Genomic DNA, 14,515 nt, shown 5'->3' on the forward strand with positions numbered 1-14,515 from the left:
ACTGCCTCCATTAGAAAATTTTGTCATGGCAGCAACTCTGGGTCCAGCTAGATCTGACATACTTAATCTGGATCCCTAACCCTAACAACACCAGGCAACTAAGAATGCAAATATTCACGAAAATAGTTGCCCACTGCTCCTCCCCTGTTGGGCATTTCCACTTTCCATAAACCTCATCACAATCCTGCAAGGTCCACATTAGCATCCTTGTCATTTTTCAGACAGGGAAACAAAGGTGCAGAAAAAAAAAGTAGACGAGGTTGAATCAGCACAGAACCTTGGACTACCTGTCACCAGAAATGTACTCTTTCAGCAATTTCTAGGAGACTTGGAGCGGGGAATGCCTGCTCTGCTAGGGGAGGAGTAGTGACAGCCTGTAGTAGTGTGAGTATGTATGGCTATTTATTTGTGGAGTCATTTCTTGGAGGTACTGGTGCGTTTAAGTGTGAATACTATGTGGATTGAGACTTGGGTGTATATGAATATTTGTGGGTCAGTTATTGTAATATGTGTAACTGAGAGTGTGTCTTGGGGGAGGTGGAAGTTAGTTCCTGAGCCTTGTGAATATGTGGGCCTTATGTGAAAGCAAATGATTTGGATTTTGTGCATAATTCTAATTATGCGTGCATCTGTGTATGTGCATGAGCTTGGGAGTGCAAGCCTGGGGTGGTGGGTAAATCCCTGGGTCATGTATTCGTGATGCATGTGAGTGTATGCCCCCCAAAAAAAGAGTGGGTTGCTGGATGTCTGTCCGTGTTTGAGTGTGAGTGTGTACATGAAGGTGAATGTATGTAAGGGGGGGGGTGTCGTCCCCGGCCCCTGTGTTAGCGAGTCCAGTCGGCCCCGCCCCCCGCTGCAGGTGGGCCGGGCCCGCCGCGGGGCCCGCAGCGCTCGCAGCTCTTGGCTCGCGGCCGCGCTGGGCTTGCAGGGCTGGGCTGGGGCTGCGGGGCGGCGCCGGGACAGGAAGCGGAAAGCAGCAGTGCAGCGGCGGCGGTGGTGGGGCTCTGCCTCTACAAGAGCCCAGCACAGGCCGCAGGGACGCGGCCGCTGTGAGCCGAGACCGCGGGCCGCTGAGCCCAGCCGGCCAGCGCGGAGGTGAGTCCCGCGGGAGGCCGTGCGCGGCGAGGCGGCGGCCTACAGGCAGACCTCGGGTGGGGAGATGCCCGGTCCGGACTCGGCGCGCCCCTGCGCCCTCCTCCCGCACTCCCCCCGCCGGACTCCGATCGCGGTTCGCGGCCCTCTCTTCTCTGGCCCGTGGCTCCCTGGGCTTCCTCCAGACCGCTCCCGGATCGCGCTTCCCGGGACCCCACTCCACCCATCCCTGCACGGGGCGCCTTCCCGCCCCTGCCCTGCGCTCTCCATTGCACCCGACTCCAGCGCGTATCTTGGACGCCCCCCTTTACCCCTGACTGGCCTTTGGGGTGCGCCACTTGGGTGCGCGTGCCGGCCGCTAGGGAGTGCAGAGCATCGATGGGGGCAGTTATCTGGGCCAAAAGGGGTGGGGACTCAGCGGCTCTGCGCTCCCCAGAATTCGGGCGCGCACCGGGGTTCCCACCCGGCTGCCGGACTGGACTCGTGTAATCGCCAGCGCCCGGGTGCCACCTGGCCAATCGCCAGGTACCGGGACAGAGCTGGCCTGTGTTTCACACCTCCCTTGCAAAATTGAGCCAGCCCGGAGGCCTTGGGGAGGCGCGTCCGGTGGCGCATCGGAGAGCGCAACAGGCAGGTAGGAGTTTACTTTCAAAAAAGCCGGGGTGGAGCAGAGTCGTGCCGGCCAGTCTCTGCCGAGATGTTCCTACCCTGGGAAGTCTCGCTGTGCTAGGGTAATGTTCGCCACGGGCAGGACCTCATTTCCTCCTGCAGCCTTTGAACTGCCCCAAGCAACGCGCCCAGAAAAGTGTGAAGCTTTATAAAAATTTAAACGCGTCGGTGGTGGAGGTAGAAGTGGGGCGGAGCCGCGGCCTGGCGGCTGGCGAGAAGCTGGTGAGACTTGCAGCCCAAGAAATCTGTTGCTCAGCTTTTACACTTCCAAACCAGGTATAATGCCCACGCCGTGAAAGGGCTCCGTGCCATGCTCATGGGGTGGTGTTAGGGCGGGGTGCCATTGTATGGCTAGTACGTGCAGTTCGTTAAAGCCCTTTTTTGAGGGGGCTGTGGTTACAAATGGATGTATTCTTAAAGACTTATTCCAAAAGCTAGCAAGCTGTAGAGAATCTGGTGTTTTCACTGACATGTTTATAAATTTTACAGGGTTGCTGAAAAATATTACAACTTGTGTCACCAATCAACAATGCTAATTAGCATTCTCTTTCCTGTGGGTGGGTTGTTTGATTACACAGCTCCCAGCCTCTTTAAGGGAGATGGCAGAAACTGTCTGAATCCAGGGAGACATAATTAGCTATTTTATGTAACCACTAATTAGAGTTTTTTGAATTAAATCAATGTGATATGGTTGGGGCTTTGATTTGTTGGGAGGAAACTGTTCTATTCTGCAGTTCAAAGAAATAACACCCTTCACCTATCCGTGAGCGTTTAGCACTTCCAAATGTTGGTGACTCTTAATATGATTGGTGAAAACACCCAGTGTGAAATTTGCACTTTTACAGTGTTGGCAGCCTGACTTGGTTGCAACTTAATTTGTAAGTAAAATAGGAGAAGAATTCTGAGAGTGGCATATTTGCAAGGGCTGCATGCCAGACGGTGCATTTTATTGTTTTATGTGTTGAGCAATAGGCAAAAACCATAAAGGAAATTTAAAGTTTCCTTATGAAGCAACAATTCCAATGTCATCCTTGTCTATTGAAAAATTAATACATGCGGAATGAGGAAAGTACCGTCTCTTTTATCCTCCTAATACATACACATACCCTGTTAGCTACCCTAGACTTCATCTGCTGCTTGGCTTTGATGGGCCTTCATCAGGTTGGATTTTAGTTGGAGGTCTCTGTCTTTGGGTTGTGGGATCCTTAAGAACTAGAACTATTTGAGATTCATTTCTTTTCTACTGAACTACCCCCCTACCCTGCCCCCGACTAACACCCTTGCAATGCTTAGTTAGGACACTGAAGCTGTGAATAGGAGTTGAAATTGCAAATTCTTTGTGAGGTTATAATGTGGTTTGGAACAATTTATGATTGTTGCCTGCCCTCCTCTATGTAAATAAACAGATCTGGTAATTGCTACATTGCTATAAATTTTCCATAGCGAAGAACACACGTTCTGGAATTAGTCTCCCAGAGTTCAAGCCCTAGTTGGAGCACATATCAGGTGTGTGACCTTGGTTTCCTTAACTGTGCCATGAAATTAATATTTTATCTCCCTTAAAGGCTTGTTATGAGAATTAAGTGAGATACTGCAAGCAAATAATTTCTGAGAGTCTAACATATAGTAAGCACTTGATAAATGTAAGCTGTTGGACTATAATTGCCATCATCTCTCTGTGAACTGGGGGCATGGCTGTATGTGGCAGGAGACTGGGGCATGGTGCTCGGTTATTCTTCATAGGTGGCTTGCTTACGAGGCTGTGTTTCTACAAGCAGTCTTGGTCTCAGTGAAACCTGCTGAAAAGGAGTCTGCATGTTCTGCTACTGACTGTTCCTGCCCGAATTTTCCTGAGTCCCAGCTATTGCACAGTTGTCATTGGACCTGGCACCATAGAACTCACAGAAGAGCTAGTTCTCATGAAATTGTGTTTCTTTTTTCTGTTGTTATTGCCTCTGAAGCTTAAAAGTCTAGCAGGGGCAGGGGGTTGTTTACAAACAAATATCCATTGTAGAGCCTCAAATGCATTTACCTTTCACAGCTCTTAGAAATCTATATGCAGCAGCTGGAGACATTTCAGAAGTAATTAATGATTTAAGCCAGAAGCAGTTATTCTGGGAAGGTGAGTTGAAGTCATTGTCAAAACAGGTAAAAGGAGGTTGATATTTTCTCTCCATGTGAATAGTGGCCCAGAACCATTCATTTATAAGACTTCTGTTGCCATAAAAGGATTATTAGGTATGTCACAAGTGTCACAGGCCCTGTAGATCCTCATGCCGGTGACCTGGACAGTGTTTCATGATTTATAGAACACAGGTTCAGAAAAATGTTTTCTAGTTCTTGTCATCCTTCTCTGAACTCTTCCACTCAACCTTGTGGTCCTCCAGATACACCCACACCATGTTCTCTAATGTCTCTGACATTCACTTCCAACCTGAGGAAGCTTGCAAGGGGCAGAGTAGAAATTATTAAATTACTTAGCCACAGTTAATAATAGTTGTTCAGAGTGGACTATCAAACCAAAACGATACACGCAAAAATTCAATGAAAATGGTATGTTAAGTCATATGCCACCCAAAGGTATTCTTCCTAACCCAGGAATTTCACTTTTACTGAATAATTATAGTCGATGGTTATGCTTACCCTGTGCTTGGTAGTGTTATAAATGATTTTTTTTGGAATCATTTCATTTAATACCCACAGTAAGCTTATAAGGTAAGTGAAAAATGTAATTCTGTTATCACAGTCGAGAAACTGAGGAATGCAAAAGTAGCTTGCTCTGAGATCACCCAGCTAAAGAGTACCCTGAGCCAGGATTTAAATGGCCATGGTCTAACTCCAGAACCTAGGCTCGTAAGCTAGTCTTCTCTAGAGGAAAAAGTTGGCTCTAAGCAAAATTATTTAAATTGTTATTTTCCCCTTGAGGGTCATATAATTAAAAGTGTGTGCTTGGAGCAAAATATTCACTTCAAAATATAAACAATAAATCATGGAGTGAACCCTTAGAATTCTATGTGTAGTAAAAATAAAATATTCCAAGTAATGCACATAGTATATATAAACACAGTTGATACATAAACTGTGCTTTATGCTTTCCCTTGGAAACCCATCCACCTCTGGGAGAGCAGGCTGACTCTTGAAGTTCCGTGTACATCTCTGTACCTCTTGCACAGTTTATGTTCTACCCTCCCAACCAAAGCCCCCTTAATTACTTAATAGCTCTAGGCAAAGCTGTTGATGTTTTTATAATTTGCTTTTCATGAAGATTAGCTTATGTTTACCACTGTCATTACCATAACCTATTATTTCCCTCATGATTTGCTGCGCACTGTTTTTCTTTCAAGTCAGAAGTCAGGTGTATTTTATGTGAGTGAACATGACTTTAGGGGAAGATTCTATTTGAGGCCACTGACCTTCACTTGCTCTGAATAAAGGGTGGTGAAAGAGGTCCTTTGGGCCTTTTTGCCTGGGAATTCCAGAATTCAAGGCACTTCCACTAAGAAAAAAGCACCCTGTGCACCTGTCTAAACGGTGTTCCTCTTGCTGGCATGCGTTGTAGCTTGAAGAGTTCCCTTCCTGTCCGGATGTGGGCTTCCACCCTTACCAAGCAGTGCCTGTAGCTTCTAAGGGGTGGGTGACAGGAGGGTCAGGATGCATCTGGAATATGAACTCCGGTGTGAGCCAGTGGTGTGGCTACAACTCTCAGTAGTTCTGACACCACTGCTGTATCTACTTCTGCAAGGTTTTTTTTCCACAGTGAATGTATGCCTCTGTGTCCTGAGATCTGCTGCAGAACCCAGTATTCATTTAGCAAAGGTTGATTGGATACTGGTTCTATTCTAGGAACTGGAGAGAGAGTACTGGAAGTGGTTCCTGCCCTGTGAAGCTCATAGTCCATACAGGAGCCCGACACTGAATAACCATACAATCAAAAGTAGGTTGGAAATTGGGATAGGAAGAGTGCTGGGTGCTTGCTGGGAAGGGCGCCTGACTTAGATTGGAAGATCCGAGAGGCCCCTTGGAAAAAGCTGTATTTAAATTCAGAAGAACTGGGAAAAACTGGGCATGTGAGGAGTGAATACCAGCAGATACACTGCATTCTGCCAAAGACAGGAGGCTGGAAAGAGCCCGTGCCTTAGAGGAACCTGGTGGGCAGGACATTGCAGATCAAATGGAAGATTTTGTATTTTATTCAGAATTTAGGGGGAGACCATGGAGTTGTTTTAAACAGGGGAGTGATGTCTGCATTGTAATTTTAAAGGTCACTCTGGCCTCTGACTGCTGCCCAGTCTGGGCCAAACAAAAGAGGTCATGTGAGGGGTAAGATAATGAGGCAGTTCCAGATTTTAGGGTCCAAATTTTCTCCTTTGAATGACTCCACGCATTCAGGCTGCTGCAGCAGCCTGTAAACTTATTACGCAGGGAAACTGATTCCTTTTTATACTTTAGAATCTTCCCTGATAAGGGATCCCTTCTGACCTTGGGTCAGTGCTGTCAATTCCTGGTGCATATAGGGAACTGTCTCATAAATATGTCTTTGCAGGGATCAGCTTTAGGATATGCTTCTTTTTTTTTTTTTTTTTACTGGATTGAAGCTCTTAACCTGAGCTCAAACCCTCTTTTAAAAGGAGTGCACTGTGGATTTTATTAGTTTGTTACCTGTTGCTTCTCCTTAATCCTCACTCAGATCTTAGAACAAGAATTGGTAACCACAGTCTTAACAGTCTGACTTAGAAGAAGAGCCAGGCTCCTCACTGATTGGATTAACTGAGGAAACCCAGAGGTCTTGCTAAGGTTGGCATAGTGTTACTGCGAACCAGCAGCATGAGGGCAGGACCCCCAGACCAGCAGAGCTTAACAGTGGTCAGAGGTGTGGGATCAAGGGAAGATGAATAGGATGATGGTATCACTGCAGCAGAGGAAATTAGAAAGATTAGGCCAAGACTTGAGAGAGCAGCAGGGGGTAGTGATAATCCCAGATGGAACAAGAAATATCCAAGCAGGAAATATTCATCTGGGCTTTGTCCTTCAGGCATTATTTGTTGGGGACCTATATGATCAAAGTACGGCACAGCGTCCAAGGAGCCTGTACCTTAGTAAATCCACAGATGGAGAAGAAGAATGGAGCATGTTTTGAGTGTCAAGGGATGACCTCATGGGAGAAGGGAGGACTGTTTGGAGATGTAGGAGAGGTACAAGTGCCATTGAATCGGAAGACAGCCAGCAGCAGAGTCCCAAAGGACAGCAGTGTGCCTCTGTCATTGCTATACCCCTATCCTTGCTGAGAGTATTCTCTCATGGCGACTCTTTCAATATAGAGGTGAATAAACGGATCACCTGGGTAAGAAGGACTTGGAGAAGGAGGACAAGGTTTGATCTTTGGATTTGGCTCACAGCAGTCTCTGGGCAGCTCCAGTGGGTTGCTTCCCTGGAGAGGTGAGGATGGAGGATTTGGTGGTGACAGGGAGCGACAGCATGTACAGATCCCCCTTGGGCAAGTATGGTCAGGAAGCGTGGGAGAGAAACTGGGCATGGGGGTTGGTAGAGTTAGGAAAAGCCTTTCCCCAGAGGGCACTTGGGGGCTGTGATTGCCTTTGACAGGCGTGCCTGAAGTTGCCCTAATGCATAGTCAAGGTTTTAACGAGAATAAAGAATGATGACCTTTGGCAGAGGGGGGTGGGGGAAGGGAATGAAACTTGGGTTCTCTGAGCTGGAGGCTCCCCACCATTTAATCCTTACCAACGGCCCTTGAAAGAGAGTATTAAATAAACCTCATTTTATTTGGGGACCTTGGTGGATGGGTGGAACTTTGAAAGCTCAGAGAGGTCAACATCTAACCTATGGTGTCACGGTTGGGAAGCGTGGAGACAGGATCATGTCTCCATGACTGGTTTGCAGAGCCTGGGCTGCCTTGCCTCTTAGATACCCCTCAGCATTTAGCAAGAAAACGTTCGATATGAGGGTAGAACAAGGAATTAAGGATTATGGTTTGAAAGGCAGAAACGAGTGTAGGAGTTATGCACGGTTAATTATGAATCTGAAAAAGGGTGGTCAGTTTTCTGAATAAAGGATCCAAACCTTGACACATGCAGGTCAACAGGGAGTGGGCCACGGGCTCTCGGGAAAAGAGACTCAGTTCATTCCAGGCTGCACATATTGGCTGCATCTCCCAAGGCTGGTATCTGTCATGTATGAAGCTGGTGACAAAGCACCAAAACCTGGAGCAGAAAGGGAGTCAGACTGTAAGATGCTGAGAGCTCACTGGAATGCCTAGTGATAATGGTAGGAGATGGAGCAGGGAGAGAAAAAGGTGCTCTTGAAGTTCCCAGAAAGGTGGATGTTAGTCCAGGAGCCAAACTAACATTCTCTTAAAGGCCTGTTGTATTTCACATTTAATCTTTACAGTTACCCCGCCGCCCCGCAAAGGGGGTCTGGTGTGGGAAACCTGTGGCTCCAAGGTTAAGCTCAAGTGCGAAACTGGTTAGTAAGAGGTGGACTGCAGGTGAGCCTCAGGGTGGGAAGCCTCCCAAGCAGGCTCTTCCCCCACGGCTCCTTCCCAAGCTTTTCTCTCACTGAGGACAAGGGGAACTTGGAGTTTGGAACCGTTGAAGGGTGTGTTGATGGCCTCCAATTTTCATTCACCCCATGCCTGGCCACGTTTGCTCCTTACAGCCATCCTGCCATTTGCAAGTTCAGAGATTTAATCATTTCACTGAGGTCTTGTAGCTAGGAAGAGAGTCAAGTACAGGGTTGCAACCAGCTCTGGATACTACAGTATCTGCTTGGGTCTTCATGTTAGCCCTGTGAAGGGTGGTGGCTGGTTGATTTATCCCTGTTCAGCAAAACAAGGTTCAAGAAGGCTAGTGGCTTATCCCAGGTTGTGAGACATGGTGGCTGAGCTTGGGCCGGAACTTAGGCTTCCTCAGGGCTCGCCTTCGACTTCATGGCCAGGGAGAAGTGAAATGATGAGTCAGGATACCCTGGGTAGAGGAGGCTTACCCTGGGCAACAGACAGACCTTGCACAATTAGTCAGGACAGTCTCATCCTCATCAGTATTCGAAGCCCTGGGGAGTGGGTTGGTGTGTGGTGATGTGACATGCAGGCCCAATTCATGCCCCAACCCGCTGCTGGATTCCCTTCAGACACTTGTTGCTAGCTGGGTCAGGGAGACTGGGCCTCTTCCCAGTAGGGGTAGGGGTATGGCATTTGCCACTCCTTTGTGTTTTCTTCACACTTATCTCACTGGCTCTGTTTGCAGTTTCAGCTTCCAGGGGCGCTGGAAGGAGGAGCCCTGTTGGGCGGAGTCCAGCTCTGGAGGGGTGCTGGGAGAGACAGAATTTCCTAGAAGTAAAGCTTTAGCAAGTGGGAACTCAGGAATGTACTTGGAAATGTTTCCAATTTATTTTTATTGCAAAGCAATACCTAATGAAAGTGTGGGGAAGGACCCAGGAGCCTGCAATCAATCAATCATGGTCTTTCATTTTCTGATGTCCCCTTTTAATTCTTTTTTTCTTACATAAGCTCTTTTATGTGATTGTAACTATAATGTTTAGACTCTGTGTGCATCTACAATCCTGTATCCTGCTTTGTGAATTTGTCACTCATCATAAAAGTCTCCATTCTTTATCATTATCACTTTGTACAGGTATGTGATATTTCTTTGGTTGGATGAACCATGAGTTTCCATACTGATTCCTTTGGTTTTTTTTTTTGGTGGGGGAAGGTCATTTAGATTGTTTTTAGCTTTTTAGTATTAGAGACAGGGAATAATTATTCTTCTTTAAGAATTAGCTCTTTAAGGTAAATTTTTATGTGTTTGGATTCTTGAATTTAAGAGACAGAATTTGTTTTTAAATTGACATTTGGAAATTATGACCCCAAAGCTCCTTCCCTAGGTATTGTTTATTTATTCAACTAACTGGCAGTGGGGGGCTGGGCATTCTGTCTAGCATTGGTGTGAGAAGACACTTCCTACAGCTAAAGCCAGTGAGGGTGAGGCTGTGCTCAGGAAATGGACCACTGCCCTGGCTCTCCCACCACCCATCTTCCTGTTGCTGGGATAAGCTCAATTGACACCCATCCTAGGCACCTGGGAAAAGATGACTATATGGTCCATTGTCCTTCAGCCCAGTTAAGATTGGCTTTGGAGATTGATCCCTCTTTCTTTCCTCTTTCCCAGAATTCGTTCCTGGTGGAGAGAAGCTCCTCCTCTGGTTCCCAGACCCCTTGAGGCTTTAGGAACCAGTAGGTGAAATTATCTGCCTTGAAGGAGAAACAGCGCCTGCTCCTTCATCAAGAGGAAGCTGTTCATTGCTATGGATACCGAATCCACATATTCTGGATATTCATACTATTCAAGCCATTCAAAAAAATCTCACAGACAAGGGTATGTAAGCTGTCAAATGTTCCGCTTTTCTGTTTGGGGAAAAACTGCAGGCTGCTGGAGCTTTCTAGACTCAGTTTTCAAACCGCTTGCTTGCAAGGCTGTTCATGCTGGAGATTCAGTCCTCCCGTGCATGAGAAGCTGAACAGGGTTGACATGTGTTGGGAGTCGCTATGCCACCAATTTACATTTTATAGCCACCATTACCATTGATGACCTCAATTTCTCACAATTGGTTTTCAATTAAAGTTTCCCCGGCAGTGGGGATGTTCTTCATTTCTAGGTACTTCTAGATGTCCGTTCTCCCAAAGCTTTACCAATAATGCAAATGAAAAGTTTAAAAACTTGTGCTGATCTGTGGGTGTCACCCCAGGCTGCTGATTCATTGTCCATGATGCCTTGCCCTGAGGCTCACACGCAAACCCTCGTGATTGGCCGGCCCCTTATTTCTCTTTGACTAATCTTCCAAATAAAGCCTGGGTTTTGAAAGCACTGTCCGGGGTGATGGGGCCAGATTCTCCCTCTTCTACAAAGTGATGGCAGGTCTGCACTGGTATTCACAGGACCTGCGTGTTACGGACCCACAGAGTACTTGCTGAGTGGAGGACGAGTGAATGATGGAAGAAATAAATTAATACATAGGGGGTGCTGTGCTGGTTGAGAGTAGAGCTGATGAAATTGCAGTGCTGCCATTTATCCTGTTCTCCTGATTTGTGATATGGGTACCAGAGATCCCCTCCTTACAGCATTCTAAGAAGATTAAACAAGATTTAATCTTAATTTATGTAAAGCATTTAAACTAGCACTGTCGTTGGAGGTTGCTAACCAGCGCCTTGTCATGGCACCACGGTGTTAAGGTACCCACTGATCCCAGCCCCAGGGCCCACCATGGCCACAGTTGTGCACTAGCGTGGGAACGGTGGCTCCTGGTGTTTGTTTCCCTTGCTGAGCTCTCCACACAAGCAACTGTTGCAGAGTGAGCTTTTGTTTTGTGCATCTCAAATTTGCTAATTTATTTATGAGCCTGGGTAGATCTATACACACAGAAAGAGATCTGTGAGCATATTCTCCAAGCTGCCAAGAGTAGCCGTTCCCAGGGAAGGGGGTCAGCCACGGATGGTGACTGATGGGACCTTCAATTATACTGTCTTTTTGTAGTTGTTCAATTTTTTTTTTTATAAGTGTGTCTTTTGTGATTTAAAAAAAAATGAATAAGAAAGTACAAAGGAAAGGTTTTCAAAGATTATTTGAGGATATGAGAAAAATGTCACGAGATGGTGTTATTAAAAAAATGGGATTCAAAACATTGTGTCTTATAATAGTTCTATCTACACGTAATAAGATCAGTATTGACCAAGCCTGTCTCTGAGTATAGGATCATGGGTGGCTAACTTTCTTTTTAAACTTTCCTCAATTTCTGAGTTTTTATACATGGCTCTTATAATCATACCTATTTGACCCTTTGCACTGGAGCCCACTTTGGCCTTTCCAATCAGAAAAGAAAACAGAAGTGCTCAAGTGTGGCTGCTGCAGGGCTGGGGTGAGGGAGCCTGCAGTCACATGCCAGAGCCCAGGTCCTGAGAGAGCTAGAAACCTCAGGTGATAAAAATCCAATCACAAATTCCCACCAGCGGGTGAACTTACCAGATGAGTTATGACACACCAGACGCGGCTGTTTTGAAATATCAACTCTGGGCCTAAATGGGAAAAGCCACTCCCTCATCAACATTCCGGGCTCTCCTCTTTCACGCCACAGTGATGGAAGTAGGAATTTGGGGTGCTTTTGAAACTTGGGGATGAATAGGGGTGACAGCTCGCAAGATTGGAACCAGCTCTGGCCCCTTTGGTCTACACTTGTACTCTGACTTCCACGCTTTGGGACCCTTTGCTGCTCTCTGCCTCTTGGAGGCCCCAGAAACTGATAGCCCAGTTCAGTTGTGGGAACTTCCAGGAACTATAACTTCGTATGAAAACAACACGCAGAACTCTCAGTGCCTTCTTGGACCTATGTGGAAAGTGCTTGGCAAATGTTAATACAAGCCGAGGCTTCTGATCAATTACTCAAAGAATGTTACTGAATGCTGCTCCGAGAGGAGCTCTAAGTGGAGCCATGTGAGCACAAGGGGTTTGGAGGTGCATTTCAGGGTTCTTTACAAAACACCATTATCCCTGGGGGTGAATTGTCTGACTGTAGGCAAAGCCGGGTACAGAAACTGGAGGGGAGTAGTGATCTGTAGATAATGGGTGCTACGGAGTGCTTTGCTAGGGCATAAAGAATGTTAAGCAGTAATTGTACCTTCCACAGGCATGAGAGCAGGCCTGAGACACAGCCAAGGACATCTATTTTGTCCCAGGAGTTTCCCTGGGCAGGTGGCTCTCCCTCCTCCGTGCCCTGTCAGGTGTTTGAATGGAAGAGCAAGAAAGTGGAGGGCCTTGTCTATTTGGTAATTTTAGTACGATGTCAACTCAGGAATAATGAAGTGCACCAAACATGGTATGCTTGATGACATCATGACCATCTTGGAGAGCTGACAGGTGACTCTTGTAGCAAAGAGGCTGTTGGCCTGGTTTGGTGATGCCTGTGGTTTCCAGAGATTGTCCAGTTAACTTCAGCCGACCTCACCTAAACCCCGGGGTTCAGAGCGTAAGTTTCCCAATTTAAACACAGAGCTGCCAATAATATGGACAACCACTTTGGGAGTCCCTGCTGGCTCCTCCCATGGTCACAGCCATCCTAGGAGGGTAGGAGGTGGTAGCCCCTGTTACAGATGATGAAACCAAGGCTCTGGGACAGCGTTGTTGCCTGAAGTTACAAGGTTTGTTGAAGCACCCTACAGATTTCAGGCTCATGATCCTTCAGAAAGGAAATGTCAGTTTTGCAAGGGAAGTGAAGGGCAGCCGGTGTGACTGATGTATTAACGTGCATCCTCCCAAAGAGGGCTGCCTGGACAGTGGAGAAGTTGGTTCTTTTGTTCTGAGGCCACTTCGGTTCCAGTTTGCCCAGTGCTCAGCCCTCCCACCCCAGACAGGGCCCAGAGGAAGCAGCCAGCCAGACCCAGCAGTCAGTAGAGAGAGGACAGGTAGTGGGTGGTGGTAGAGAAGGAAAGGGAGGAGTAACCGGTGGGGCTGGCTTTCCCCAAATAGAAATAGACAAACAACAGAAACAAGAGTAAATAATCTTCCCAGGAAATTCCGAGTGTAAGTGGAAACAGTGTGGGAATTAGGGGATTCTGGCTACATACTGAGGGGGTTGGTTACAGCAGCCCCCAAGAGCTCAGCTCCAGAATTGGCTAAATAGATGCATTTATATATACACAAAGGTGCAGACATTTGTAGGTGCCTCCTACACACTGCTGCTTGTTCTTCCCACCATCTAATGCACACGTGTACACACACACACACACACACACATATACTTATCTTTGCTTATCTGGGCAGAGAGTGTGTGGGGATAGATTTAGAGATGAAGACATGAAGATTCCCTTAGATGATACAGCTGCTCATCAAAGGCACATAGGTGATCCAACCAATGAGGCCAAGTTGGAAAAGTCTATCCTAAGTATGTATTTATTTGTAAGACCTCATTCATTGGTCTGGTAAACTGTTGACTCCTCTGACCTCCTATTGCCATACTCATAGACACGTGGACCCATTGTCTCCATGAATGGGGAATACTTTCCCAGAGGAAACTTGGAAGCCTTAGAGATTCCTTGGAGTGACAGCATCGAGAGCATTTGGGCCCCTGCTGCCAGGAGGTGGCCACTTGCAGTTCTGCAGACTGGAAAGCACTGGATGGATGGCCATATTTTTGTTGAAAGTCACTCTTAAATCCTACCCTGACTTAGTACCTGGAGCAATTATGCAGGAGTCGTGATTTCTGTGAAAGCTGTATGGCGGGTTGTGTGCTTCCTTCATAACAAGACCAATACAAAGAGCCGACCCCCGGCACAATGTTGGTGCAGTGATAGGACCTGCTCTATGTTCCCCACAATCGACCTATGTGTTATCAGCTTTGTGTCACTGTGACCAGAATACCTGACAAGAATAGCTTAAGGGGGCAGAGATGATTTTGGCTCCTGGTTTCAGAGATTTGGTATATGGTTGGCAAACTCCACTGCTCTGGGCCCAAGGTGAGGCAGAATATCATGGCAGAAGGACATGGTGAGGGAAGCTGCTTAGGGCAGGGTGGCTGGGAAGCAGAGAGAGAGAGAGAGAGAGAGAGAGAGAGAGAGAGAGAGAGAGAGAGAGAGAGAGAAGCCAGGAAGGGGACACAGAGAAGGTTCACCCCTCCAGGGCATGCCCCTAGTGATCCACCTCCTCCAGCCATGCCCCACCTGCCACATTAAACCATTATTCCATTCAAACTAGGA

General features: G+C 47.0%; 1 protein-coding gene across 3 annotated transcripts in view; it reads left to right on the forward strand.

Moving 5' to 3' along the window:
• Positions 1–931: 931 nt before the first annotated feature.
• The window catches only part of Vangl1 (VANGL planar cell polarity protein 1), a 53,057-nt gene continuing 39,473 nt past the window's right edge, over positions 932–14,515 (forward strand). Inside the window, exons 1-3 of one of the 3 annotated variants that reach the window (XM_078027068.1) lie at positions 932–1,095; positions 5,605–5,695; positions 9,942–10,148. In XM_078027068.1, the coding sequence (XP_077883194.1) occupies positions 10,078–10,148 (71 nt within the window). In that variant the 5' untranslated portion in view covers positions 932–1,095; positions 5,605–5,695; positions 9,942–10,077. The remainder of the gene's footprint in view (positions 1,096–5,604; positions 5,696–9,941; positions 10,149–14,515) is intronic. The other 2 variants (XM_021732976.3, XM_005334912.5) reach the window with 2 other exon arrangements.

The sequence above is a fragment of the Ictidomys tridecemlineatus genome, chromosome 11 (genome assembly GCF_052094955.1).
Source record: "Ictidomys tridecemlineatus isolate mIctTri1 chromosome 11, mIctTri1.hap1, whole genome shotgun sequence".
Taxonomy (NCBI): domain Eukaryota; kingdom Metazoa; phylum Chordata; class Mammalia; order Rodentia; family Sciuridae; genus Ictidomys; species Ictidomys tridecemlineatus.